General features: G+C 55.1%; 10 protein-coding genes across 10 annotated transcripts; 4 read left to right on the forward strand and 6 right to left on the reverse strand.

Annotated features, from left to right (window-relative positions):
- Window positions 1-180: 180 nt before the first annotated feature.
- On the reverse strand, window positions 181-3337 carry CCM_02883 (beta-galactosidase; the record flags this gene model as incomplete). Its single annotated transcript, XM_006668035.1, has 3 exons — window positions 181-1277; window positions 1329-1632; window positions 1691-3337. The coding sequence occupies 3 exons, from the start codon at window positions 3335-3337 to the stop codon at window positions 181-183; spliced, it is 3048 nt and encodes a 1015-aa protein (XP_006668098.1).
- Window positions 3338-3600: 263 nt separating this feature from the next.
- CCM_02884 (uncharacterized protein) lies at window positions 3601-3795 on the reverse strand (the record flags this gene model as incomplete). The annotated part of the gene is made up of 1 exon (XM_006668036.1): window positions 3601-3795. One exon carries the CDS (start codon window positions 3793-3795, stop codon window positions 3601-3603), a length of 195 nt encoding a protein of 64 aa, XP_006668099.1.
- Window positions 3796-5496: 1701 nt separating this feature from the next.
- CCM_02885 (acetyltransferase) lies at window positions 5497-6153 on the forward strand (the record flags this gene model as incomplete). The annotated part of the gene is made up of 1 exon (XM_006668037.1): window positions 5497-6153. The coding sequence occupies one exon, from the start codon at window positions 5497-5499 to the stop codon at window positions 6151-6153; it is 657 nt and encodes a 218-aa protein (XP_006668100.1).
- Window positions 6154-6562: 409 nt separating this feature from the next.
- On the forward strand, window positions 6563-7873 carry CCM_02886 (uncharacterized protein; the record flags this gene model as incomplete). The annotated part of the gene is made up of 1 exon (XM_006668038.1): window positions 6563-7873. One exon carries the CDS (start codon window positions 6563-6565, stop codon window positions 7871-7873), a length of 1311 nt encoding a protein of 436 aa, XP_006668101.1.
- A 327-nt stretch (window positions 7874-8200) lies between these two features.
- On the reverse strand, window positions 8201-9174 carry CCM_02887 (U1 snRNP splicing complex subunit; the record flags this gene model as incomplete). Its single annotated transcript, XM_006668039.1, has 2 exons — window positions 8201-8746; window positions 8818-9174. 2 exons carry the CDS (start codon window positions 9172-9174, stop codon window positions 8201-8203), a joined length of 903 nt encoding a protein of 300 aa, XP_006668102.1.
- Window positions 9175-9577: 403 nt separating this feature from the next.
- CCM_02888 (GPI transamidase component Gpi16, putative) lies at window positions 9578-11391 on the forward strand (the record flags this gene model as incomplete). The annotated part of the gene is made up of 2 exons (XM_006668040.1): window positions 9578-10331; window positions 10391-11391. 2 exons carry the CDS (start codon window positions 9578-9580, stop codon window positions 11389-11391), a joined length of 1755 nt encoding a protein of 584 aa, XP_006668103.1.
- Window positions 11392-12048: 657 nt separating this feature from the next.
- CCM_02889 (monocarboxylate transporter, putative) lies at window positions 12049-13345 on the reverse strand (the record flags this gene model as incomplete). Its single annotated transcript, XM_006668041.1, has 3 exons — window positions 12049-12541; window positions 12591-12835; window positions 12887-13345. 3 exons carry the CDS (start codon window positions 13343-13345, stop codon window positions 12049-12051), a joined length of 1197 nt encoding a protein of 398 aa, XP_006668104.1.
- Window positions 13346-13810: 465 nt separating this feature from the next.
- CCM_02890 (aminotransferase, putative) lies at window positions 13811-17821 on the forward strand (the record flags this gene model as incomplete). The annotated part of the gene is made up of 6 exons (XM_006668042.1): window positions 13811-15204; window positions 15393-16345; window positions 16399-16990; window positions 17050-17416; window positions 17477-17762; window positions 17790-17821. The coding sequence occupies 6 exons, from the start codon at window positions 13811-13813 to the stop codon at window positions 17819-17821; spliced, it is 3624 nt and encodes a 1207-aa protein (XP_006668105.1).
- A 175-nt stretch (window positions 17822-17996) lies between these two features.
- On the reverse strand, window positions 17997-19541 carry CCM_02891 (arabinan endo-1,5-alpha-L-arabinosidase A; the record flags this gene model as incomplete). Its single annotated transcript, XM_006668043.1, has 1 exon — window positions 17997-19541. One exon carries the CDS (start codon window positions 19539-19541, stop codon window positions 17997-17999), a length of 1545 nt encoding a protein of 514 aa, XP_006668106.1.
- Window positions 19542-21098: 1557 nt separating this feature from the next.
- CCM_02892 (cytomegalovirus gH-receptor family protein, putative) lies at window positions 21099-25621 on the reverse strand (the record flags this gene model as incomplete). Its single annotated transcript, XM_006668044.1, has 5 exons — window positions 21099-21785; window positions 21844-24202; window positions 24604-24902; window positions 24992-25376; window positions 25572-25621. 5 exons carry the CDS (start codon window positions 25619-25621, stop codon window positions 21099-21101), a joined length of 3780 nt encoding a protein of 1259 aa, XP_006668107.1.
- Window positions 25622-27773: the final 2152 nt, after the last annotated feature.

The following is a 27773-nucleotide window of genomic DNA, read 5'->3' on the forward strand; positions in this document are numbered from 1 at the left end:
GTTGCCATGCATGCTCCCCTGCAAGGTCACTGGAAGAACAACTTGCGTCATCAGCACGTTATCGCAGCCAACAAATCAGCGCAAGCCCGTGGCATTACTACGTATCCTAGATCCTAATTACAACAAAAGCGGCCATAAAAATCATATCGGTTCCGGCATAACCAGCCCTCTCTTCCTGCCCTAGTCCAGCAAGACCTCAAAGTCAAACTCGCGGTTCGTGTACAAGCAGTACTTGGGCAGCGTCCATGGACCGCAGGACGCGCCGCCAAGGCCGTGGTGCAGCCAGTCCAGCCTGACCACGCAGTCGCGCCTCTTCTTGCGGCGCAGCTCGTACGGGTGCTGCGCGGCGTCGACGTCGGCCGTCGCGTAGCGCAGCGCGTTGAAGCTCGCGCCGTCCTGCGCGCCGAAGCTGGCCCGGAGAATCCGCCCGTTGTCGCCGTGCAGCGCCACCTGCCGCACGTCGGTGCGGTTGCCGCCGTCCTGCGGGTACTCGTAGTCGACGAACAGGTCGTCGACGCTCGACGACCAGTTGCCGACAGACTGCGACAGCTTCTTGTCGCGGTACGACTCGCCGGGGCCGCGCCCCCACCACTTCACCCGCGTAACGCCCTGCACTCCGGCCGAAATGCCGTAGCGGGCAAACGTGTCGGGCAGGTCGTTGCCGTGCGCCTTGCCGTGTACGTGCAAGAGGACGGCGTCGCCCCGGAACGTGTACGTGAAGACGGTGTCGACGGCCCAGGCGAGCACCGGCGGTGCAATCCGGGCAGTCACCTGAACTTGAGTTCCGCCAGAGACGGGCATCCACTTGGCCTGCCGCACGTTCATCGTCGTCTGGTGAAGACGACTATCCCCCCATCTCCTGCCATGACCATGGCTGTCGTTGTCTGTCTGAGCACGGTAAAAGTCCATGGTGAACCCCTCTGAAAGCAGATTCAAGCCTGGCTGGCTTGATCTGTTCCAACCGTTGAGGGTACCGTGCACGAGGTCGAACCCCCATTTGGTAGCACCGCTTGCCGAGGTGATTTGGAGCCTTGTATCCGATGTCTTTAGAACATGCGTTTTAGCCGAACTGAGCTGCATCGGAAGTGACTCCGAAAGACTCGCCGGCTTCGCGATTTGAAACTCTCCAAATGCTACTTGATGCCCTGCCTTTGCCCAGCTCGTGTCGTCCCGAAGTTTGAACGCGACGAAGACGTACGACTCGACACCTAGCTTCTTGACGGCCTCGGTGTTGTAGCCCTCCAGAGTGATGGCGGCTTGACCATGAGGTTTGACGCCTATACTCTCATTAGTACTGCATTGACAACAATTTAGGGACCACAACGTACTGGTCGGAATAGCAACGTTGCCGCTCGCGAGGCTCCTCATTCCATCGACTCTCATTTCCCAACTCGCCTCGATATGCTCTAGGCCAATGAAGTCGTATCGATTGATAATAGTGAGGACATTGCCTTCCAACGAAACGGCCTGCACCGGCTCAATGGCTTTCGCATACTCAATCAAATTCGGGCCCCGGACGTGGTCTGACCACATCATGCCGTCCATGACAAAGTTCTTGTCGTTTGGCTGGTCCCCAAAGTCACCTCCATAAGCCATGTACTCTTCCCCATCCTTGCTTCTTGTGCGTAGGCCCTGAGAACTGTTAATAATAGCACACAGTAGATGTACAGCGAGTTGATTCACAACGTACGTGGTTGCTCCATTCCCACACAAAGCCACCCATGACGCGAGGGTGCTTGTAAAATGCATCAACATACTCTTTGGCGTTGCCGCAAGAGTTGCCCATGGCATGCAAGAACTCGCAAATGACAAGGGGCTTGACCCAATCCCGCTCCTTGGCAAATTCTTCAATCCAATCGACTCCGGAGTACATGCGGCTAAAGATGTCGACCGTTTTGGCTTGTTGGTCACCTTCGTAGTGGACGAGACGCGTCTTGTCGACGCTCTTGATATAGTCGTACATGGCTTGCTGGTTCCTTCCATAGAAAGCCTCATTGCCCAAGGACCAAATGAGGATGGATGGGTGGTTCTTGTCTCGACACACCATTTGTCTTGCGCGATCGACGTAGGCTTCGGTCCATTCTGGGCTGTCAGACAGGAGATTGTCTTTGAGCCGGAACATGCCATGGCATTCCAGATCTGCTTCATTGAGAATCCAGAGACCAAGCTCATCAGCGACGTCGTAGAGTCTAGGGTCGTTAATCTGATGGGAGGTACGAATGGCATTGAGATTGTGGCGCTTCATGGTGAGCAAATCATGCCGCATGAATTCGTAGGGGACAGCCCGACCATGGTCGGGGTGGTGCTCATGCCTGTTCGTGCCGCGAAACTTGACCGGCTTGCCGTTGACACAGAAGATACCATCAATCAAGCCAGCGACTCTGAACCCGACTCTCTGGGCCAGGGTGCAGCCTTGTCCGTCGAGGAAGTTGAGAACGACGGTGTACAGATATGGAGTCTCAGCCGTCCATTTCTGAGGATCTTTGACAGCTAGGGAGAACTTTCCAGAAGTGTCGACGAGCTTAGACTCGGACACGACGCAATGCCCTGTATGGTCGAGAAGCTTCAGCTCGACGCGCGAGGATGCGCTTGTATCCACCTTGACGTTGAGTGTGGCATCCTTGAACTTGTCATCCAAGTCAGTCGTGACAAAGATGTCGGTTGGATGGACCTTGGGAAACGCATGAAGGTAAACGTCGCGGAAGATGCCGCTCAGCCACCACTCGTCCTGGTCCTCGAGGTAACTACCATCACTGCGCTGGTACACCTCCACAGCAAGTACATTTTCGCGGCCCGTCTCAATGAGCTTGGTCACATCAAACTCGCTCGGGTTTCGTGCACCCTGGGAGTAGCCGACTTCCTCGCCATTGACCCAGACGGTGAAGGCAGAGTCAACACCTTCAAAGCGAAGACGCAGTTGGTGTTGGTCAAAGTGGTCTCCCACGTGGAAGCGTGTCACGTAGCGGCCGCATTCATTGTCTTGGTAGGGGACATTGGGAGGATCACAGGGCCAGGGATAGTCGAAATTGGTGTAGTGAGGACCCTTTCCATAACCCTGGAGCTGCCAGTGGCTTGGGACAGTGATGTCGGAGAAGCCATACGTGTCAAAGTGCTTCTGATAAAAGTTGCGGGGTCCCTCAAAGGGGGACTTGGCAACGGCAAATTTCCAGGTACCGGAGAGGCATTGGACTTTTGCCTTGCTCAGGTCTCGGGTCAAGGCGTCCTCTTCTTTGCTGTACAAGTAGAAATGGCTTCTGGGGTAGAGCGTGTTGCGGTGGATGACGTTGAGGTTGCTCCAGTCCGGGAGGGTACCCGGGAACAGATGGGCTTCCGTCATGCCGGCACAAGGTGAGGCGATGCGACGAGGTCAGTTGAGGTTGTGATTTTGTGAAAGAATAAGAATATGGTCAAGACAAACAAGATGTCCTTGTCTGGGGTTGTAGAGGTAAGAAGATGGCCACCTCGAACAGCGGACCAAGGGCCTGTATTTATATAGGAAAGAATGTTTTGTTACGTGCCGGATGATGCCCACCGTTGATCATGCCATCAACCTTCTTTATCCGTAAATCAAGGTTAAGACATTGAGAGAGAATACGAATGTCATTTGATGCCGGGTTGCAGTTGTCCCAGAGCAGGGTTGTCAGCAGACGAATAGCCTTGTAGTTGCTGGGTAGGGAGGGGGCTTGAGAGAGGGCTTGAGAGAGAGAGGGGGGCAGCTGCTTCAGTTCTCCATTGTTGAGAGGGGGGGGCGGCGATCATGGGGTCCTGTGCTAGGACAAGAAAATTACCCGCCATGTTGAACCTCGGTGTGGAAGAAGAAAGAGCAAGAATAAAATATATTGAAATGTAGAGAGTCATTACATGATGTTGAAGATGAATTGGATTCTCCCCCGATTTTTTTTGTCACTGGTATTTGCAACGGACGGAGTGCCTTGCTGAACAATAACAAGGTGGCTGTGGCCGATGTTCCCCGCTGCAGCGTTCATCCACTAGAGATCCCGCTAGAGCCACCTGTACTTCCCCGCACCCACCCCTGGGGGCCTGGGGGCCGTCGGGAACAAGCAGCCGATGGGACGTGGCAGGGAAAAGATACAACGACTTGTTCAACGAGCTTTTCTTTACTTTTTTCTTCTTCGTGTTTCTTTTTTCTTATTTTTCTTCTCATCCCCCCCCCTTTCTCTTCTTCTGCTGCCGTACACTGTGTACGTGTCCCGGTCATCTGCTCTCGACCTTGTACGCCGTGACAAAAGTACCATGGTTGCCTACACCCGGTGTAATCCACTGTCATCTACCGGCCATCTGATGCCATATGCACAACATTCGCCATCCGGACATTTCAACTTCCTCTTGCAGTGTGCCAAGAACCCGGGCGCATCTTCAACTTCCTCCCTTGTTGCTATAATTAAGCATGAGACTACTTGCCGTTACAACTGTCCACGCGCTGCCATCACGCTCACTCCCTTGCCCCTACACCACAGCACAAGTCCCGCGGCTATCGAGGTCGAGAGGCGGCACGGCACACCCCATGATCAATACAACAACCAATAATCCGGAACATCGCCAAGTGAAATAGAGTATGTACCATTTTATGGCCCATTTCAGACGGAGCATTCCTCAGATCGGCAAGGACATGCTACAGATTCGGCCCGCTTCAATAACGCAGGCAGGTGAGCATGTTAATGAAAAGAAGCCGATGACATGTCCGCTATCATCCTTCTATGAGCAAGTCAATACTGAATATTCTGATTGAAGTTGCAAAGTAGATGCTATACATGTAAATGTGAAATTACAAAACGTTGTAAAGTTGCCACAACTTAGTCACTGCCCTCGGCCGCCGGCCGCTGTGCACTGCACCAGTGAGACGGGATAATTTCTGCTTTACTATCAGCCATTTCTACAAAAGTCTCGACAGGTTATAGCGGCTAGTTAATACGATACGGTGATGACAGTACAGTCACGAAACTCGTCGTCTATGATTGCTTGTACTTGGCGCTCCGTGTCCTGGTCCAGGCTGGCTGGCCCTTTGTCCACCAAACAACCTTGAACCCTACTGCACTCTGCTTATGGACCACAGCCGGGCGAGTTGATCAAAGAGATTTTTAGTGCTCTCATGTTAGCAAAGCATTTTGGTTTCAAATCCACCATTTTTGAGGTCTAATTTTGTAAAGTCCAAAGTGATCTGCTCCTGGTTCCCTGGGGGTTGTTGCGGAGGAGCAGTCCGCCAATAATAAGTAAGCCCTGCTATTTGACAATGGTTGAAGTACCAAACTCAGTTGAAAGATGAAAAAGTCTGGTCAATGAAAATGACATCTTTATCCTAGAACCAATATTCGCTGCCTGTCGAATCAGACAGCCATCGCAGCCTGGCTATTCTCGGTGCGCTAGCGACAGTGAGTCACAAAACACGACGTCTCAGTGCAATCCGGTAATAAATCTTCAATAACTCACTTTGGTAAAACACGCATGCAAAAACTTTCATCTCAAACCTCCTTCAACATGTCCATGCCACTACACTTTTTAGACTCAAATGAGCGCCCAACTACAGAAGCCGGGGCTGTCTTGTTTGAGACCAGCCGTCTGGTCATTCGGCGTTTCCTCGTGACGGATGCCCCGAGCCTCGCTGCCGCCTTGAATCACAAAGAAGTAGTCGCCCAGTTGAGCGACCGCTTCAGGTATCCTTTCACAGTGTCCGACGCGGAGACTGCCATTTCATTGTCGTTTCCGTCAGAGCAGGACAATCAACTCACCGCTCCCTACCCTAGATCTGTCGCCGTCTGCATCAAACCCAACACGGTCGACAATTCTTCCCCCGAGCCACGACTTATTGGGAGCATGGTTGCGCATGCTGGGAAGGACATGGCTTACAGGACATGGTCGCTAGGCTACGCCTTGACACCAGAAGTTTGGGGTCGAGGCTTTGCGGCGGAAGCTGTGACAGGACTCAGAGACTGGGTATTTGAGACGTGGCCACGACTTGCGCGACTCGAAGCCAGCGTCTTTTCCACGAATCCTGCGAGTGCGAGGGTGCTTTTCAAAGCTGGATTTCGAGAGGAGGGTCTCCGTAGAGCGTGCTTGGAGAAAAATGGCGTCTTACTCGATGCTCGCCAGTTTGCGATTTTGCGAGGCGACTGCCGAGTTCAACTAGCTAACTAGGTAGCGCGATTCAACGGCAATATAGCAAGCTTTGAAGTGCACAGCTAAATGACTGCAAGAAGCTGCAAAATTGGGCAAAACTACGCCTGTCTTCTTTGACAATGTAAAATGCAAACGTCTGCTGGCTGCTGCCTTCGGCGCGATTTGAGTAGATGCGTTTCCCCGCCACCTGCTTTTCGCGTGACTGCCAATGTTAACTGGAGTTGGCCAAGCTCTTTTCTGTTTGCGCCGCCCATTCCACCGCTCTCTTGTCACAATAACCTGTCATCAACTCATTCTCCAGCCCCTATTATCAGAAATATACCTCCTGCGCCGCTGTCCATCACCACCGTATTTTTCTTATTTTTCTTCACCACATACTGCCTGATATCCGCTCTCCGTTGCCCCGCGCAAAAGCCTTCCCACCAAGATGGAGGACCAGTTTGGTGGCCGCACCGACGACGACTTGTTCTACGACGACGATTTTGAGCCCGTCGATGGTGTCACGACTATTGTGCATGACGAGGTGCCGATCGCGATTTCTTCAAGATACATCACACATTCAGACCTAGTCCCACACCCCGCAGATCTCGAGTCTGCCCTTGCGCCTCTGGCTGCGGCGGCGGCGGCTGCAGAAGCAGGCAAAAAGAAGGCTCGTCGACGACGCAAGTCCAGGTCTCCCAAGCAGCAGCAGCCTCCACCACCACCACGAGGAGGTCTTGCACAATCTAGATTCGCAGACAAACCGACAGAGACGCCTCCTCAGAAACAGCGACAGCAACTCTCCGAACCACAACCACCAAAGTCATCCTCAGCGACTACTAGCCAAGACCAGACGAGTGACGACATCAGCTCCAGCACTGCCGCAGCTAACGCTCCAGCTTATCGGGACAGGCGAAGTCATACAAAAAACCAGGCACAACCTACCGAGTCTTCCACAAATGCGCGCGCCCAGTCTGGCGCAAACCCTCGCCAAAAGTTGACAGAGGAAGAGCTAACTGCCAAATTGGACAAGATGAAGCTCCTGTCAGCTGAGAAGACGCTCAAATTCGAAAAGGCTGAAAAGGACCAGAAACAACACGCGGAATCCTATGCACGTGGAATGGAGGAGGCGCGACGCCAGCGTGCCGAGACTGCAGAGAAGCGGCGACAGCACGAGGAGCAGCGTCGCCGTCTCGAAGAGGAGCGCACAAAGAACCGAGAGCGCAAGCTAAAAGCTATCAGCACCAAGCAGGGCGGGTGGGATGAAGGAAAAGAAGTCATGGCGGAGGAAGAGTCGCGCCGGCCGGCTCGTGCCGCTAATGGTGGTATTCGTGGGTCAAAAAGCGTACACTCCTTGGGTCTGCGTGGGAGCCGTTTCGCGCGAGACTCAAGCGAAGGAGAAAAGGCAACCACACCGGACCGCACAGATACCGACAGGTCGGTTGACGAGCGACCTCGTCGCGGCGGACGTGGGAGAGGCAACCGAGGCGAAGGGCGTGGCGGCCGGGGAGCACGAGGTGGACGAGGGGGCCGTGGCGGCGCCGCCGGCGACGAGCGCAGCCAGCCAGCGGCTCCCCTGCCCAGAAACGATGACTTTCCGTCGCTGCCAGCCAACTCGGACTCGCAAAAGGAGCCGGTGCAGGGCGCACCGAAACCTGCCATCCTGGCGCCTTTGCCACGGTTCGCACCAGCTATTGGCAAGTGGGACGATGAGATGGAGTTCGTAGAGGAAATGAACTCCACCGCTTCGAAGAAGTAATTTATTGGATATGATGGTGTGACGTCGGAGAATTATGAAGGTAACACATATGAGGACATGGCAACCAGACTGTTACAACGGGACTCGGCTTTATTTATTTTTTGTATAATTATTTTGGCATCTTGCACGACGCGACGATGCAACTGTTTTGGAAATAGTGTTTCCCAGCGCACACACTCAGTTTAGGTTTCTCCTAAATTTACAGCATTTGATTTGTTGTCACGCAACGAACCTCGTCAGGAAGGGAAAATGTTCAGAAGGGTATGCAATTATATAAAGACTTTGAAACTCCTAGTGGACTCCAATATATGTAAAGATCTCCGTAAATCAACAAAACACCCATAACACCATCGACACCAATTTGCATGCATTTTCCCGCATGTCCAAGTCTTGAGCATAATCTACCATCCGCCGCGGTAACCACGACCACCTCTGCCTCTGTATCCTCCTCCTCCCCCCCCCTCCCCCATGACCTCTTGGTCCCCGCGGGCCGCCGCCGCCAGGCCCGTCGTCGTCGTGCATGGTCCTGGCTCTGGACCTCATCTCCCGCGGGAAGGCATCATACGTCTTGCGCATCTGCGCAAAGCCCAGGTGCATCTTGCCGTAAAAGTGATCCGCCAGGCGGCGGTCGTTGTCCAGGCGGCTGAGGTACGCGCCGCAGACGTCGCAGACTTGCAGCTTCTGGTGGCCCGACGGGCCAGAGGTGTCGGCGAGTGCCTTGAGCTCCCTTTCCTTTTCTGCCTTGGCCTGCATGGCTTGGCGCACGCGGAACAGCTCATCCTGCGCGCGCGAGACCTCTGACATGGAGCCGAGTATTTCGACTTCGAGGAGACCGTTGTGGATCGACGTGTTTAAATCGGTAATCTCTTTCAACTGCGACGCGAAAAGCGACAGGTTAGCAAATTTTGGCCAGAATTTGGGGTTGGACAAGAGCAGGCTCCCACCATGATGTTGGTCTGGCGAATCTCTTCTGGGGTCTTCTTCAAGCGCCGTTGAGCAGCCTCGATACCCCTGTTACACTCGTCAATGTATTGGTGTAAATGTCGAATGTAATCGTATTCGAAACCGAGCTTGCTCTTCTCGCGTTCCGACATGGCATCGTACTCGGTCTTGAGGGCTTCAGAGTGAATTTTTAGGCAAGGACCCAAGTCCTGCTTCGTATTGGTGAAGAGAATATGCGGACACGTGCCGGCGATATACGAGCGGCATAGTTTGGGATCGGAGAAGGAGACTTTGGCGGCTTGCGACGTCGCGGATGCGCCCATGAGCTGCTCAAGCAGCTTTCGCTGTTCGGCGGCCATTGTCGCGTCACGGTTGTGTGTCTGCGTGAGGTCGTATGCAGCCTATGCGCGTAGACGGCCAATCCGATGGACTATTATACGAAGATTAAACGGTACGAAGAGTCAATGTTCGGCACGTACAGCGAGTGATGGCAGGCCAGCTCGAAGCTCTGGTCCGACGCCAAAACCTACAGAGCAGGCTAAATTTTGCCACATCCGACCGCCTGCCATCGCCCCCACCGTTGCTTCAATAGGTACAGGCACCGCCACGTCCCCTACAGAGCCGAGATAGCGGCAAGCTAGGTAGCGGAGGAGCTACACTTTTGATGCGTTGTTCTCCCTTTAAATCGTCAGCCATTTTATCGGATTGAGATGTCATTTCTGCCGCACTGAGCGCGGAAGATTGATACTCTTCTTTTGCACAATGACGCGGCTCCTGTCACTCCTTGTTTTCCTTTTCTCCGCTGTCCTGGCCTCAGCTTCTACCGACTACCATGAGCAGCTGAATCTACGCCCATTGCCCCTGTCGGGCTTGCTTGCGAGCTTCAACTTTCGAGCCAACATTACCCTCGACGACTTTGAAACGAAAAACTTTAGAATATTCCCCAGATCCCTTGCGCAAATCCTGCAATACGCTGGGACGCGCGAGCTACACTTGCGATTCGCACTCGGGCGCTGGGACACGGAAACATGGGGTGCCCGGCCGTGGGATGGGCGCAAGGAGGGCGGACAAGGCGTCGAGCTCTGGGCGTGGCTGGATGCGCAGTCAGACGCTGAGGCAGACAAGAAATGGCTGATTCTCACGAATGCACTCTCCGGGCTGTTTTGTGCTAGTCTCAACTTCATCGACGGAACCAGAACCATCCGCCCCGTCATGTCGTTCCAGCCCGAAGGCGATCACTCGGATGCCATACTCGCCAACACGCGGTTATTGCACGGGGTGTTACCGCACGAGGTTGTTTGTACGGAGAACTTGACGCCGTTCTTGAAGCTGCTTCCCTGCAAAGGCAAGGCTGGCATTGCGAGCTTGCTAGACGGCCACAAGCTGTTTGATGCCTCCTTTCAAAGCATGGCCATTGATGTGAAACCGATTTGTGACGCCGAGGGCAAGTGCGTCTTGCAGATGGAAGAAACGATTGACATGGTCCTCGACGTGAACCGATCAAAGCGACCCAGAGGTATGTAGACGCCTGTGCCTATGCTTGTATCGACAAGTACGCTGACAAAAAGTCGCCAGACAACCCGATCCCGCGACCGCCGAATCAGGATGAGCTTGTGTGCGACACGTCCAAGCCTTACCACGCGGAGGACACCTGCTTCCCTGCCGATCATATGCTCGGCCAGGACTGGACGTTATCACAAGTTTTTGGCCGGCCAATGCAGGGAGCGTGCCCGCTGACCGACGATTCTGTGCCTCCCGTATGCCTGCACGTTCCCCACTCGCGAAGCGTGTACTCCTCAGAAGGGTCGCACGAGATCAAAGACGCCGAAACACCCAAGCGATGCTACAGCATTCCTGCCGAGGGCGAGTTCACCCTCGTTTTGACGCAGCCGGATGTCGTGGACGGCAAAGGCCTCGAGGTCAATGCGCCCGAGACGCCGATACTGTTTGCTGAGCGTAGTCTCAATGGCTATGGGCAGGAACATGGCGGCGTGCAGGCCATCCTCACCAATCCCAGCGACGAGGAAGTCGAGTTTGTCTACATGGAGTCGCTGCCCTGGTTCATGCGCATATACCTCCACACACTGTCCACGCGGATATCATCTACTGGCGCCATGCCCGCAGGTAACAACGCCAGCGACATAATCAAGGAGATTTACTACCGCCCGGCGCTCGATCGCGAGCGCGGAACGCAGCTGGAGCTCCTCGTGCAGATTCCACCTCGCTGCACCGTCTTCCTCACCTACGACTTTGAAAAGTCCATCCTGCGATACACGGAATACCCCCCCGACGCGAATCGCGGCTTCGACGTTGCCGCCGCTGTCATCACTACGTTGCGGCCCAAGGCCATGAGCCTGCGCACCACCGGTCTGCTTCTCTACTTGCCCACGCCGGATTTCAGCATGCCGTACAACGTTATCATCCTGACGTCGACCGCCATCGCACTCGCCTTTGGTGGCCTGTATAACATCATTGTACGCCGCATGGTGGGCGCGAATGAGGTTGCGCCGTCGGCGCTGAAGCTGAAGCTTGATAAGCTCATCTCGCGTTTCAAAGGGAAAGGCTCATCGACGTAAAATCTCTACTGCTTTGTTTGGCGTTTGTATAGTAACGATTTTATTTGGGTTGTATGTGATGGACTTTTTTTCGTTCTGGGGCGGGACATTAGCAGTAGATGCGTAGCCACCCGATATACACTAGGCCAGCTATTATCTTTAACTGGGCTTGAAAAAAACGTGGCTCCAAATGAGTAACATCTATGACCCTATATTCTTTCTCTGCGTTTTTCCTCTTTGCAAGACGCTTGTTGATGTGGGTTGCCGCATACCTTCGAGGTGGAGCTTTAACCGTCAACATTGGGAACAGCACTCGTGCGAATCATCAGTACTGAATGAAAGATATGCTTATTGAAAATAATTATGTACTGCTATGCAAATGCAACCGCTGTAATTTGGTTTACGTGTCTCCCCCCGGCCACTGCCATGCCCTTGGGCCACACTCTCTGAGCCTAACACCTTGCCGGCTGTCACTGTGCTGACATACGAAGACGGATGCTTTCCGAAACAACATCATAGTTTTGTAAACAATGTTCTTGTTTTTCGCATGCGCAAGACGACAAAGAAAACGAATCCGGCGACCGACATTGCCCCTGCATAGTACGCCGCGGGTCGATATGCGGCTGTATCAGTCCTCGTCCCTGCCAATGTATAGAGCTGTGCAGCAATGGGAGTTCCCTAGATCTTTGTTAGTGAAATGATGAATTGAACGGCAAATTCGAAACCTACGAAGAAGAACCCAAAGAACCACCCTCCCCACATGATGGGCAGTACTCCCATGGTGTTTTCTTGACCAAAGACAGAGCCAAGAACTGTAGGGAATAAGCTGAAGAAGGACCCGCAGCCGATGCCGTTGATCACGGCAAAGACAGCAAGAGTCCCCATACTGGAGGAAAAGGGCCAAATAGCAAGCGAGCTCACTGCACAGCAAATCAGTGAGATGAGAAAGCTGTTCAGAGGACCCAGTAGAGAATCGGCAGTATATCCAGCGCAGACTCGTCCCACCGTAGAGGCAATGTTCCAAATCGTCAAGCCAATGATGGCGGTATTCCCAGATTGGTTGATTGAGCGAGCAAAGATGGGGATGAAGTAAGGAGGGATGAAGAGCGGGAAGCAAGCTAGGGCGGACCCGAAGAAGATGATGAGGAAGTCGACTTCTTTAAACCGATGCCTAGGTCTGTTAGCATCGAGGATCGTTGAATTTGTGTCAAGCTTTTTACCATTGGAGCTTCGGCATCGCGTTTTGCGTAGAAGCCGGTTGTTTCATCAAGCAGGCCGCCGGAAGACACACTGCCCACAGCATGAATCCCAAGATTCGAAAGGTCCAAGGTGCGCCGATGCGGCCGACCATACTATTCGTCGCCACGCCCATGACAGCGGCGCCGAGACTGCCGCCACCAAAGACGACGCCTGTTGCGAGACCGCGGCGCTTTCGAAACCACTGCAGAGGTGCTGTAGAGCACGGCTAGACGGAGTTAGAGAAGCCACTGGCAGCAAATGATGCGTTTCGTCTTACCAATATCGTCAATCCACCTCCGACGCCGAATATAACACCGTGCGTAACAAAGAGCGCGCCGAGATGATGCGTCACCCAACTCGAAGCAAATTCTCCCAGGCCAAGCAAGATTGCCCCGGCAATGGCTGTCTCTCTATAACCAAATTTCCGAACAGACTTTCCGACAAAGATGCATATGGAAGTCATGAATGATGTTGCCAAGGAGCCGACGAATGTCAGCGTGGTCAAGGACATGTTGGATTTGTGCGCCAAGTCTGCCTGCAAGATGCCCCAGGAGTAAATCACGCCCATGAAGACGAAGAGGGAAGAGGCCGATGCTGTGACAACGATCCATCCACGCCAGCTGTCCAAGTGCTCATCTTTTAAATCGTGATTGGTCTCGGGACCACTCTCCTCGTCGGATTGCTGTACTGCGCGTTCAAACGGCTCTGGCCGACCTGAAGACCTTTCGTTAGACATTATAACCAGCCCGTGCAAAGATGAGTTACGAAGAAGAGGAGAAATGAAGAGAATTTCCCCAACCATGTATATATATTGAATCCACTGTAATAGTACGGAGTCGAGGTCGATGTCCTGCCCTGTCGGCTCTGACGTGCATTCAAAGCCGAGACGCGATCTTGATGGTGGGTTTCCCGTCTATTACAATAGGGACGCCCAGTCTATCAGAAAGATCGTCATGGCGCTAAAAGAGAATTCACTTGATAGCTCAAAATCCAACTCCATTTTTTGTCATCTATACGCCCTTTGGTGGACAAGGTCTGTGTCATGAAGATAATGCCGATACCGCTGTCGGGTTTCGGATCTCAGAGTACGACTAGTTACAGCAACATAAATACCAAGTCACCAACTAGATCCAGAGATGTCTTTGAAAAGAAGATATACAATTCATTTTACAAACATATATTAAAACTTCCAGCTTACACCATGTCTCCGCACAGCAATGCCGACACGCCCACACCTCCCCCGATGGGGAAGCGAACCGTGGAAGGCACGCATCTGATGCATCGGTCACTCAAGGTCGAACCCGCCATGGTCGAGTCCGCCAAGGGTCTTGAGCTACATCTCTCCAATGGACGCACCGTACTGGATGCGTGCGGCGGCGCGGCCGTGGCCATCATCGGCCATGGCAACGAAGAAGTGACCCAGGCCATGATTCGCCAAGCCGGCAAAGTCAGCTACGTGCACACGCAAGCATACACTACACCGGCAGCCGAGGATCTGGCCAATTTCATGCTCGAAGGAAGCCCGCACGGGCTGGAAAAGGCCTTCTTCGTCTCCAGCGGCAGCGAAGCCGTTGAGTCGGCGCTCAAGTTGGCGCGGCAGTACTTTTTCGAAAAGGGCGAGACGGATCGCGTACACTTTGTCTCTCGCAAGCAGAGCTACCATGGGAATACCATGGGGTCGCTCTCTGTTTCTTCGAACCTGGCCCGCAAGGTACCATACCAAGATTTCGGATATCAACACGTGTCGCATGTTTCGCCCGCCTACGCTTATCGGTATAAGCGAGACGAGGAAACCATGGCCGACTTTACTGCCCGTCTTCTGGAAGAGCTTGAAAACGAGTTCCTGAAAGTCGGACCCTCCAGAGTCATTGCCTTTGTTGCCGAATCCGTTGGCGGTGCCACTGCAGGATGTGTACCGCCGCCACCGGGGTACCTTCGCGGCGTTCGGGCCGTGTGCGATCGGTACGGCATTCTTCTGATCCTGGATGAGATTATGTGCGGCACGGGCCGCTGCGGAACGTATTTCGCCTTTGAGCAAGACGACGTCGTACCCGATCTTGTGACGGTGGCCAAGGGCCTCGGTGGCGGCTACTGCTCGATTGCCGCCGTTCTTGCTCACAAGAGAGTCGTGGACGTTCTCCGGCGCGGAACGAGCTCGTTCAACCACGGGCACACCTACCAGGCACACCCAATCGCATGCGCGACCGCACTGGCGGTGCAGCAGATTGTGCGCCGAGATGGCCTCGTGGCGCGATGCGCCGCCATGGGCAAGCTCCTCGAGGCGAAGCTGCGCGCGGAGCTCGGCGCGTGCCCTTCGGTCGGCGACATTCGGGGCCGCGGCCTTTTCTGGGCGGTGGAGTTTGTCAAGGATAAAACGAGCAAGGAAACATTTGATCCTCGCATCAAATTCGGCATCAAGGTTCAGCAGACGGCGTTCGAGGCTGGCGTGGCCGTTTATCCTGGCTGGACAACCGTGGATGGCAAGAGAGGTGATCATATCTTGCTAGCACCGCCGTTTACCGTGACGGAGGACGAGTTGGATACCATTATAGGCGTGGTGAAGGCTGCGATAACGGTTCAGGAACAGGTGTACATGTGAGGCTTGGAGGAGGGCGGGTTGGTATTTGATCTTTTAGTACCGTAGATAATAGACTAAAATAACATTAACGTTACTCTTTCTCAAGGTTATCATTACCACCTTCTTTATGATATTTTTGTTATTAATTCTCTCTATATTTATTATTTTATTCACTCGCGTCTTTTTTTTCAACTATAACTATTAGTCAAGGTCCTCTGGCGACTTCTTTCATCACCCGAGCTCGGCTCGTCGCGACCAACGCCGACGACCCACCCATGGCCGGCTTCGGAAAAGACTACAAAACCCTTTCCCGAGAAGCGACATCCATTCCCGAGTGCAACTCACATTATCATTTCCGACGTATCTCATACTATGTTGTCGCTATAAGCCGATTGGCCGTCGTTTTGCCATGCGTACCAGCTTATCCTGCGACAATTGCCGGTGAGTGCCGCATCCTTTGTCCCCAATCGCAGGCGCTGAGTGAGCCCAGGGCGTCCAAGGTCAAGTGCCTTCACACAGGAACGCCGCCATGCCAACGATGCCGCCGGTCAAACTTGGACGGCTGTGCACTCATGCTCCCGAGGACGCCGGTCGGAAAATTGAAGCGCAAGAGAACGCAGCAGAGCACACCTTCTGATGTCCAGAGCGAAGTAACCTGGACCAACACCCCGCAGCAGCGCGAGGCGCCCGTTTTGCAGAGCACAAGTAATAGAGGCTTTTCTGGTAGTCTTCAGAGACGAAGGAGCTCATCTGTCCATGACTCAACGGGCCCCTACGATAAAGAGTCTGTGCAGAGTCACATCTCCCGCTTGCCGGCGGGCACGGTGATGAAGTGTCTCAACATCTTTACGAACAAGTTTCCCGAGCTGGCTATTCTGCACCTGCCCAGCTTCATTGCAGAGCTCCGCTCGCGCGGCTCCAAAGAAGCAACCTGCCTCTTGAGCGCAGTCTTGGCAGTGACGCGCTCTCAACCTAGCGTCCTGCATGCGTCCTGGGGAGAAGACCTCCTGCAACGCGAGCACTATGCCCTGTACGCCAAGGATCTCTTGAAGGATCTCATCTTGCAGCCGCCCAACATACAGGTGGTGCAAGCCCTGCTCATTGTTACTCTTCATGAATGGGGCACGAGAGATTTCCACAAAGCGTGGGTCTATTGTGGTAAGAGGCGACGCTGTGTTGTTGAGTCCTGCAAGTACTAATACACTCTCCAGGCGTCGCTGTCCGAATAATGCAAGCGCTGCACAGCCTTAGGGTCGCGCCATATCCTTTGGATTTGACCTCTGAAAGGAAAACCGACGCCACCTCCGTGGCCATTGAGACACGCACCTACTGGGCGTGCTTCATCATGGACTGCATGGTCAACTCGGGCACTTACAATCCACCGATGATACCAATGTCGGAGATGATCAAGCTCAAGATTCCCCGACCTGTTGGTGTTGTCGAATTTGCCTTTGGCCCAGATCCGTCCTGCCGAGGGCCGCGCAGCGACGAGTCCTACGCCAACCATACCACGGGGATTCTCGACATCACGCAGGGCTTTGAGATTCTGGTCGCTGGGTTCGACATCTGGACACAGCTGATGGCATTCATCTTTCAGGATGGCCGGCGAGCGCCGGGCATGTGTGCCCCTCTAAATTGCCCATGGGTGCCTGGGTCGCCGTGGTTTGTCACGCGCGACCAGCTGGAGAACTGGAGGGCAAATCAGCATCGCAAGCTCTATTATCCGAACAACTCGGTCGCTGTGCACATGACCCTTGGATATGGTGAGACGTTTGCGTATCTGAATCTATTATATTATGTCAGGTAAGGATGCTCACACCTACCCAGAAGAGATTCATGTTGTTAATGAGCCGTTGGGGTAGCACCTTGATGCTCCATCGAGAGTATTTCCCTTTCCTACCGACGCTCGAGTCCACGCCACAAGGCCCTGTTGATCATCCCATGCTCGAGGCGACCGCCCCGGACGGGTGGTGGGATGAAAGTGCTCGGATCTTGTTCGGCGCGGCGGAGAACCTGGCAAAGATTCTCCACGAATCCTCCGAGTGCGGCGTGCATCTAATGACGCCGTTTGCCGGCTTCTGTGCCTTTTCGGCCGGCTACCTGAACCTATACGTCTACCATTTTCCGCGGATGAATCTAGGCCGGAGCCCGCAAGCAAAGGCGTGCATGGACATGTGCCTCGACTACCTCTACGAGTTTCGAAAAATCTGGACCATTGCCGACGGATGGGTGCGTTTCTTTTCTTGTCCTGGCTGCCACCGGTTTGCATTTCTGACTTGACGCCCACAGATCAAAACTATTCAGCACGCCTCGCTCTTGTACTCCCGCGCCGTGGAGAATCGGTCGCGATACCAAGGCAGAACGAGAACCGACTTTGACGTGCTGCATCAGTCGATTCACGAGTTCCGCGGCATCGACCGATCGGATCAGCATACCCAAGAGATTGATGAAGCAGATATATCCAGACATTCAGAGGCTCAGAGGCAATCGATCCACGGAATCGTACCAGAGGTCGATACGAATACGCTTCTGACACAGCTGTTAGCAGAAGTGAGCAGCAATCTAGATGAGCAAGGTGCGTGGTCGCAATGGTGGCCCCTAGCCGAAGAAGTGTCTTTACCCGCCACAAATTAGGCCTTGAGACAGTAAATGATTTGGGAGTTTTGATGTGTCTATGTGCAAGTAGCAATAAAGAAGTTTGCCAGTCGTCAGCCACCATCACTGAGTGGGGAATGAGGGGAATCTTGACATGGAGCACAATAAGGGTATTTTGTAAAATATTGAAATACAAATACACATAACTGACTCATCAAACATGTCGGACCTCGAGGTTGTCAAAGGTCGCCTTGGTCTGGAACGCGCGCACGCCATTGGTGCCGTGCTGAAACTTGTCATCCGACACGGTAAAACTGGCAATGACGTCGTGGCCGTGCATCACCTTGCAGTCAAACTTACTGCCAATGGCGCGAACAGCAACATTATAGACCCTATTGGTATGAATGGGCACGCTGACCGTCTTAATCGGGGTCCATCCATTGTCGGCACGGCCAATGACAATCTTGCCGCTCGTGCCAATGCCCAGATAGTACCCGCGATACGCATGCGCGCCCTCCTGCAGGTTTGCGGCACGGAAGATGAGGCCCGCATCGCCATCGTTCTGGCTGGGAATAGCCACGTCTACGGCAAAGTACTGGTCGGCAAAGTTGGTGTTGATGGCCGCCTTGGCCCCGTCCGAGACGGTCGTCTTGAGCTTGCGGGAGCTCGTGTCCCAGGCGCCGCCGTAGGTCCTCCAGCCAATCATTTTGCCGTCCTTGAAGTTGTGCTGGACGCCCATGACGACAGGCTTAATGGTGCCGTCGTCGCGGAAGTAGAGGCGGTCGTAGGCGAGGTGGCGGTCGTTGCCATCGGTGCTGCCGAGCGGGTGCCGGTGGTAGACGATGTAGTGAATGTCGGTGCCAGGCACGGTAATGACAGCATTGTGGCCTGATCCTGTGGCCACCGACGAGTCTTGCTGGAGAATCTTGTCCAAGCGCTTAAATGGGCCGGTCGGGTTGTCAGCGATGCCGTAGGACACGGCATAGTCAGGACCGGTCCAGCCGCCCTCGCTCCAGAAGAGATAATACTTGCCCTTGCGCTTGAACATCTGGGGGCCCTCGACGTAGTTTTCTGGCGTAATCTCCTTGAACTGGTCGCCGTCAGGAAAGGTACCGACGCTAACCATGTCCTCGTTGATGCGGGCGACGTTGGCATGGCCGTGACCGCCGTAGTAAATGTACGCCTGGCCGTCGTCGTCGATAAAAACGTCTTGGTCAATCGGCTGGGCACCATTGTAGAACTGGCCGATGAGAGGCTTGCCAATAGGGTCCAGGTACGGGCCCTCGGGGCGGTCTGCCACGCCCACACCGATGCCGCCGTACTCGTCATTCGTCTGAATGTCATTGGCACCAAAGTAGAGGTAGTATTTCCCGTTGCGCGCAATGGTCGCCGGCGCCCAGACAGCGCGCTTTGCCCACGGGAAATTGGTCGTGTTTAAGATGTCGGGATGCTTGGTCCAGTTGATGAGATCAGGCGAGGAAAAGGCGTCCAGAAATGTCTGGGCGTCATACTCGTGCGAGTAGGTAGGGTATACCCAGTACTCTCCGTTGTAGAATTCGTTGTCCGGGTCCGCGTACCAGCCTTGGACAAATGGATTTCCGGCCGGGTTGGTGGTGAAATCCGGACTGGATGTAGCGCTTCCAACACCGGACAGCAAAGCTGCTGCGATGACGCCCGAGGCCTTCATTTCAGCGACGATGGGGACTTGTGCCAATTGCCCGTGCAGTAACGCCAAGGAGGTGGTAGCGAGGGATGACATGTCGGCCACGCAAAATCACCACCATCGGCTGTTTATATATCTTGACTCCGAGAACATGACCATGGGACTCGCTGCAGACTGTGAGCTGGTACCACCTGCCAGATGCACACTAGTTAGCGCAAGGAGCTGCAGGAGGATGCACATCGGTCAAGGTGAGTCCTACGTGGGCAAGTCTGGCTGGAAGAGCGACTGGCTCGGTGTGCGTTGGTTGAGCTTGACGGTAGACCCTTCCTGTTGATGATGGAAAGAAGGATTTGTGCATTTAATCGACGAGTATTGTATTGAAAGGATACATAGCTCTTTAAGTTGACCCCTCAAGGGATTGATGAAGAAGACATGTTGTTTGCACCATGATCCGGTGATGCGTTGCGTGGCTGGCCAGACAGACCCGCATTAGCACGATCGGCAGCCAAAGGCGCGCCGACCGCAAGCCACCACCTCTATCCAAACGGCCCTTTTGATTCCTCCCTTGCTCCCCTCCCAGAGTATTGCGCCCAACACGTTTCCGCCGTTCTGTTTACACTTTGTTTAGCGTGTGGGCGCGGGCGCTGCTCATTAATTACCGTCTAACAGTGTTGTTTATCCACGGGCTGCACCGATTGAAGACTGCCACATTCAGAGCGTTGCACATGGCCAATTTATGCCAGGAAAAAGAACTAGTTAGTCTTGTCGGAATATACCCTGGGCAAGCTTGCAGTCCCCCGACCAGCTCGCAGCTCATCTATTCAGCCAGGAACTGCTGCCTTGGTATTTGGTCCTGCCAGGTGACAATGCGTCCGGCCTGGTCGCGAACGCTGAACAGCCATGCGCTCGAGTCGCGGCCGCCAATCAGCAAGACCAGCAGCTTGAATCCGTCATTTTTTATCTCACCTTGGCCGGACTTGGCGCCGGCGGGTGCGTACGGGGGGGCGCCGATGAGGCGTATCATGTCTTGTCGCAGAAGCTTTGGTCGGAGCCTTTTCATGCGCCAGACGGACATGCCGTTTTTCTACAAGCATTTACGGAAACCAACAGAAGACGACCTGTTGTTCGCACGGTTCTAATTATAGCAGGTGAGCGCCAAGTAGTATTTGAAAGCTGTACCAGATTTGCAGAGAGGTTTGCCGAAGCCACGCCACAAGAACCATCCGTGTTTGAAGTTGGGGTGCAGGAAGTGCATGTTCAATCATGCATTGACTTTGTCATGGAATACTATGCCGGCGGCACTATGCGGCCGTCCTCTCCAGTCAATATAACATGTTCACCAACAACCCAGACAGGGTGACCGTATGATGATCCTGCTCTACTCATCCACAGAGGCCATCACAATGCCAACCTGCATTTCATTTCATTTTCATTTCATTGGTGATTAAAGTGACATAGGAGGTAATTGAGCAAAACGGGCTATTTTACGCCAGACCCATGCAAAGCTACAGTACAATAAGTCGAGAGCAGCAATTGTACACCTCTCAACCTTGACAAAGTCTTGACAAGAACAATATGTAGATGAAGAATGATATACACCTCTCACTCATGCAGTCCATGATACTCGTTGCGGCTGCCCAAGGGGACCGCCCTTTACCAAATGCGCTTATTCACCATATCGTAGCGAAACACGCCGTTGTAATCCAGCTCCGGCGCCTTCTTGTCCTCGCCCGGACGCCGGCCGCTCGGGCCCTTGCCACCCTTGAGACCCTCGGTCTTGTCGGCGTGGATCCAGCGCTGGCGGTCATCCGAGAGCTCGATATCGCCGTGGCCGCCCGCGCGACGGCCCTTGGCGTCGTACGATTCGCGCTCGATGACGCCGCGGGCGACGAGCTGCTCCTTGCGCTTCATGGCGGCGTAGCGCCCGCGGGCGTACTTGAGTAGCGCCATGCCGAGGAGTAGCTTGAGGATGAGCAGCACGAGAAAGGCGATGAAGAAGACGACGACCATGGTCAGCGCGGCGATGAGGTCGTCCGATGTCCACGCGTACCAGGGCCGCACTGTGTGGTGAAACGCCGACCCCGTCGGGGGGCCGTAGGTTGCGCGCCCGAGCGAGTCCCGGATCAGCGCATCGAAGCGGTTCAGCGCCGCCATCATGGCCGGCGACGAGGGCCGCGCCGACTCCTCGGCCAGAGACGTCTGCGTCGACTGCGGGAGCGGCATAGGGAGGTAGGAAGCGAGGAACATGTGGTACGTTTGAACCGAAGCACGGATGAAGAGGCATGACAACGGGATAACGGCGAGGCCAAGACGACGAGTGAGGGAAGGGCTGGCAAAGGCCTAGTCGGGTACGTTAGAGAAGGGGCCAATTTTGGAGGGTTGGAGAGCCGAGACTTACATGAGTGTAGTAATCCTTGCACAGGATATCCAGCGTGCGCGAGTAAAAGTGAGGCTTAATGTTGTTGAACTTGGTGACGTAGGCGTGCTTGATGGTATCCACCAGCATCTCACTACCGACCACAATCAGGAACGGAGAAAGAACCTCGCCAGACCACAGCCAGGATGGCAGCGCCGTGAAGCTGTGCGGCAGGCTGGACGGGTGGTGCAGCGGCACGCCGCTTCCGTTGCCGTCAATGTCCATCTCGCCGACGCCCGCGCCGGGGACGGAGAAGCCGCCGACCTCGACAATGTTGCGCATGGCAATGATGAGGAGCATAATCCAGAGTTGAAAGCGCTCGACAACGTCAGCGCACGTCAGCTGGAACAGGTTGTCCTTTTCGAAGCGCTTGAAGACGGTGCTTTTGATCTCGACAAACTGGTTGGAGAGTAGCAGCGTTAGCAGCGCGTTCGAGTACGAGTTGACGGCCACGTTGAGCGTGATGACCTGGTAGTAGAGCGCAATGGAGTGCAGGCAGTTGTACGCCAGCGCGAGCAGGAACATGCCGAGCGGCAGCAGAATCTTGGAGCGGCCAGACGCGTTGCGCGACAGCGTCTCGGCGCTAAAGAGGCACTCGAGAATGTCTTGGCCTATGGCCGAGAGCAGGCGGTCGGCAACCTCGAGGATGTTGAAGATGACGTAGAGCTTAATGGCCGACTGGGCCCGGATAAAATGGTACATGCGGCTGGCGTCGAGCCGCATCAGCGCAAAGGAGCTGCACAGGATGACGGCACCCTGCAACAAATCGGCCTTGTGGTAGGTGGAGAGGTTGGATGGCATGGACTTGGTGCGGCGATGGCGAAAGGAGCCAGACTTGGGACCGGGACCTTTCTCGCGGTGCTGCGCAGAGGTACGCCGCTGCGTGGCGGTTCTGAGTGTGTCTGCCAGTCCATCTACGCCTATCGCACTCGCCGGTTCGCTTGCGCGGCTGATACTGCGCGACCGGTCCCCGGCTGTCGACCCGCTGACCGTGCGTCCCCTAGTCGTTCGGCCTCGGCGCCACAGCCGGCCGATGCCGTCCCAGACAAAGCCCAGCAGAAACCTCGTCTCCTTGCCGACGACGTACAACCACCAGCGCACCAGCACCCCAATCGCCATGAAGAACCGAATCGGCAGAATGGTGAACGTGTGCAACCAGGCGTCTAGGCAAGCGAGCGCACCAAAGTAGAGCGTTCGCTCGAGGTAGGCGGGGAGGAGAATCACGTTGAGCAGCCGCTCAAACTTGACCGCGCTCGATTCGTACGGGATGTCGCTAGTATGGGAGTGGTGGATGTAGAGAGGGCTCGGCCGCTGCCCGGCGAGCTCGAGCTGCAAGTGCGTCGGCAGGGACATAGGCGGCAGCGGAATTAAGGGAGGCATCGGCGACGGCGCGCGGCTACCACCCGATGCCTTGGTCTCCGTGGTGACGGGCGTCGACCCGGCTGGTATGGCCGGCGAGGGTAGCATGCTGTGTGTACGCTTCTCGGAGCCCGCGTCGTCTACGTGCAAGCTGAGCGACGGCAGACGCTGCGGCGGCGGCGGTACCGCGGATCGAGGCATGACGGTTGAGTACGGCGGGAGCTCAAAGAGTTTTCCGCGTCCGGTTGGGGGCGTCGACACGGTACGCGGGCACGCTGGTCGCGGCGCCTCGGTGCGCGCGTTGCGAGCCTCTGCGCCGCGCCCCTCGTAGATTCCCAGCCCATTGGCCAGGTGGTAGTGGTTGTGGTGGTCGTGGTGGTGATGGCCGCCAGTGGCCCCATCTCGCAGGGAAGTGCGCAGCTCCGGCTGCGCGAGTAGCGACTGCCGGATCTCCTCCTTTTGCTGCGAGAACTTGCCATGGTCAAAGGACAGTCGCATGGGGCCGGGCGGCGCGGGCCCAATTGGCAGCGACAGTGGTGAGGCCATGAGCTCCTGCATCTCCGCGGCGGGCAGCCGAGGGACGTTATCCGCAGAGCCGGTTTTGGCATTGGAGCTCCCGCGTCGCGACTTGGTCTGGACGGGCGGCGGAAGAGGGGGCGGCTCTTCGTCGTCGTACGGCGGTGGTGTGGGCTGCTGTTGGGGGAATGCGTATTCCGTGGCCGGACGAGGTGTGTCGCTTCGGCCGCGGTCTGGGACGGCGCCGTTCTTCAAGCTGCCGCCGCCCAGGAGGAGTTGCTGCTGTTTCTGCTGCTCTGTCCATGTCCGTACGGGACTGCTGGCTGTCCGTGAGCGCCCGTCGAGGCTGGGTGTTGGTGCTATGAGCTGTGGCGGTTCGCCCGTCCGCGTCGCGGGATCGGGGAGGACGAGCGTCGTCGGGGTGCCGTCAGGCGAAGGAGACAGGTGCGGCGACGACAGCCGCGGGCTGATTGGATCAGCGGTGAAGGCCATTGTTAGATTTCGGGCAGCATGTTTTCTGGCGGGTGCGCTCGCAGAATCGCAGGATCGGATGGGTGTAGGATGGGAATTTATATCAAGGGGAAAGGATCGCACTTGACAGGGTGGTGGCTGATGATGCCAACTGGTTGTTTTAGCTTCCCAGTTGGCGCAAACGCCCCAGTGAGACAGCCAAACAGGTGTGGGTCAGAAGAAGCTAGACACATGTACTTTACGCAAAGATGCAATCCAATACGAAGAGTAATTCTTTTAGTTTCATTGGTATCTGGAGCAAGGTGTTTGCTTTCCGTTTTTACGCTTTGTGAGGCGCCATCGCTTCACAGTTTGGTGCCATGACCGCCATGCAGTCAGCCCAAGTAGTTGTCGAACCAGGTGACGGCCTGCAGAAAGGCCTGCTCCTTGGCAAACTTTTGCTGCTTGTCACCCACGTCGCCGCGGACCGCGAAGCCGTGCACTGTGTTGGAAAAGAGGTTAATCTGATAGGGCTGCTTGGTCTTGGCTAGAATCTCCTCCGACTTGTGGCGCTTCTCGGCCGGGAAGATGGAGTCGGTCTCAGCGGCCGAAATGGCAAACGGGCCTGTGATGGCGGCGAGCTCGTCCTCGTCGACAAACGAGGGGTGCGCGGCGTAGCCAACCTCGATACCGTCCTTGTAGTGGCGAACGACGTACTGTTGGGTCGAATTTGTTAGCCTCTCTTCCTTTCTGTCTCGCTCGTCTACTTTCCAAACGGGAGGAATCAGGAGTACGGGGGGCGTACCTTGGCACCGAAACAGTAGCCCACCGCGCCAATATGCTTGACGCCCATACCACGCATAGCCTCGATGGCCTTGATGACGATGGGGTCGACGGCCTCCTTGGTGTGCGGATTGTCGCCCGTGCTGCCGTGCGCGAGCCACTTTGCGAGCTCAAAGCCCTCGGGGCGGTTCAGCAGCACGGGATCGCCGTTGAAGAGGTCGACCACGACTGTCAGGTAGCCGCGCTCGGCAAAGGCATCTGCCATGAGCTTGCTGTTCTGCCATATGCCGATAACGTCGGGCAGGTACAGGATGCCAACGTCGGCGCGCGCCGTCTTGTCGACCGGCGTGGCGACGTAGGCCTCGATGGTGTTGTCAATTTTGATGATTTTGCCCTTGGGGTCGCCCCTACCTTCATGTTAGTCATTATATCTCATTTCGAGCTTTCGCCCTGTCTTTTTGCCGGTGGTGCTGGCGTGTCCTGCGTAGGCTGCCATGGTTGGCAACTTCTTGTCGTGGCGGGGTAGCTCTTCTGGCTTGTCTCCCGATGGGTTTCTTGCGAAGCTCGGTGTAGACGAGGGGCAAGGGCAGTAGTAAACTCACTCGTGGAGCGATCCCATGGTACAGCAGCGGGCCGGTGGGTTAGAAGCCATGGTGAATGTGCGTTGGTTGTGTTGTTGCAGGTTGCAAGTGGTCAGTCTGTAGTCCAAGTTGAGTCAATAGCTACCTAGGTAGCTAAGAAGGTATCCTGTTAGGGCAGTGACGTGGGCTTGGATGCCTTTTATCTTGCTCTAGCTTTACTAATAAATGTCCTTCTACTTGTCTCAGCCACCCTTTTTTTTGTCCGCTTTGATACCCCCCAAAAGCCATTTCTACCCTCTGCGGCCCGAGGCAGTGGAAACCCAATGAGCTGGTCGCGAAGAATGCACGGAAGCTTGGTGATGGGTGACGCCAACGCTACCCCTCCTGAACTGAGATGACGACGTGTAATAGGATAGCGAGTTACCTACTGAACGGTAGAAAGCTCATCTTCGGCGCCTAGAGCCGTTCAAATTGGGGCTATTTCAAATTAGTATCCTCCTAAAATGGGACTTCATATTGTCGGCAATCCAATAGGTCAACTCTAGTTGGTCCGTCGCGGGGCAGACTTGGCATCTTCGCCAGGTTCGGCGCCGACTCTGGCAAAAAAAATATATACCAGGCGCAGTCAGCCCTGGCAATGAGCAATGTGTCAGTATCCCATTGGCCTCTTCATTCAGCACGTATTTGTGAAGCTGTTTCTTATTTCACTTGACTTTGTTACATTGTGCACTGCGCAGCTACAACCGTTGGCTTAATTCCATTTAGTCCTCTTTTCTCATGGACCACGGGCCGGTGTTAAGCCCGTTCCGTGGCCGATGCTTCCGGCGGAGACTAATACCGGAGCAAGAAGTCGCGCTCCCGGAGTTGAGCGGAGTTGAGATCCCAACGGGGCACGGAACGTGTGAGCGCCGACTTCGGCTCCAGGAGCAGTGGGAATATTGAGACAAGCATTTGCGTCTCAAAATTTGATAGTCTCTTCTCGTTCATCAGCAAATGAAACAAGGCGGCAGCGGTTTGAAAAGCAAATTGTGCAGTCTGTGTCTGCGGGTCTCTGTTGGGGTATCATGTAAACCTATACTCTCCTACCAATGCTGTATGCAAACATGTATACATGTTAGAAAATGAACGAAGAAATGCCTATTTTGTTCGTAATCCCTTTGGTTTCCTTTTTTTGAACACCACAGCCCCCACGGCCGAGTCTGCATCCTCAGACTTGGCTGGCGTTTCTGCGATGCCGCCCGTTGCCGTCTCAGGCTCCTCCTTGACAGCAGGCTCCAGCTTCGCACCCACGCCATCCTCGGCCTCTTGTCTCTCTTCCTTGACTGTCTGCTCTTCTTTCTTGATACCATCCTCAGCCGCAGGCTGCTTCTTGACCAGCGACCCGTTCAGCAGCGCGTCCAGCTCCGCCTCCTGGTCGTCTGGCATCGCTTTCGCATCACGCCCCCAGCGCCTTGACTTCTTGAACAGCCCGCGCACCGCCGCCTCCTCCTCTTTTTCCTCCTCATTCTCCTCTCGCTTGCGCACGCCCGATGCCCGCGCCTCGACCTTGCCCTCCTGCTCGCCGTTTGTCCGCCGCGTCTCAATCACGCGCGTGCTCGTGACCGTCCACTCGCCCGGCATGGCCATCTCGGGGCGGAAGCTTCCTGGTATCGCAACCCCCAGCTCGGCGAGCTGCTCGCGCTGCTTCTTCAGCGACGCCTCGGACGTCATGGGCGGCGGCGCCGACGCTGGCTTGTGAGAGGAGAATGGCGTTGATCTGGAGGGCCCGGGGGCGGCGCCCGCAGAAGAGCTTTCACCGGCGACCACGCCATTAAGCCGGTCAATCTCGCGCTTGGCGCGCTCCTTGTCTCGTTCGTTTCGGTCATGGCTGCGGTGCAGGTCGCGCAGGGAACGCTTGAGCGCGCCTTGATGCCTCGCGGTCGAGTCGTGGTTTGCGCGCTCAAGTTTGGTGTCGCGCACGTAGACGGCGCAGTACTTGCACCAGTACCGCGGAGTGGATTTCCAGTATTCCGACATGATTGAGTCGTGACGCCGAACTTTGGCGTGGTGGGTGTGTCAACAAGACGTGCCCAAAAAGTTGTCACAAGCTTGTCCTCTGGCTGCCCATTTTACGATTATGTCAGCAGAACCAGCACGGTAGCCACAGCCTTATTACGCTAACAAATACGCATTTTCAAGACGAAATCGTTTACAAAATTTGAGGACAGTCAATCCTCTATCCCA

This window comes from Cordyceps militaris (genome assembly GCF_000225605.1).
Source record: "Cordyceps militaris CM01 unplaced genomic scaffold CCM_S00002, whole genome shotgun sequence".
Taxonomy (NCBI): domain Eukaryota; kingdom Fungi; phylum Ascomycota; class Sordariomycetes; order Hypocreales; family Cordycipitaceae; genus Cordyceps; species Cordyceps militaris.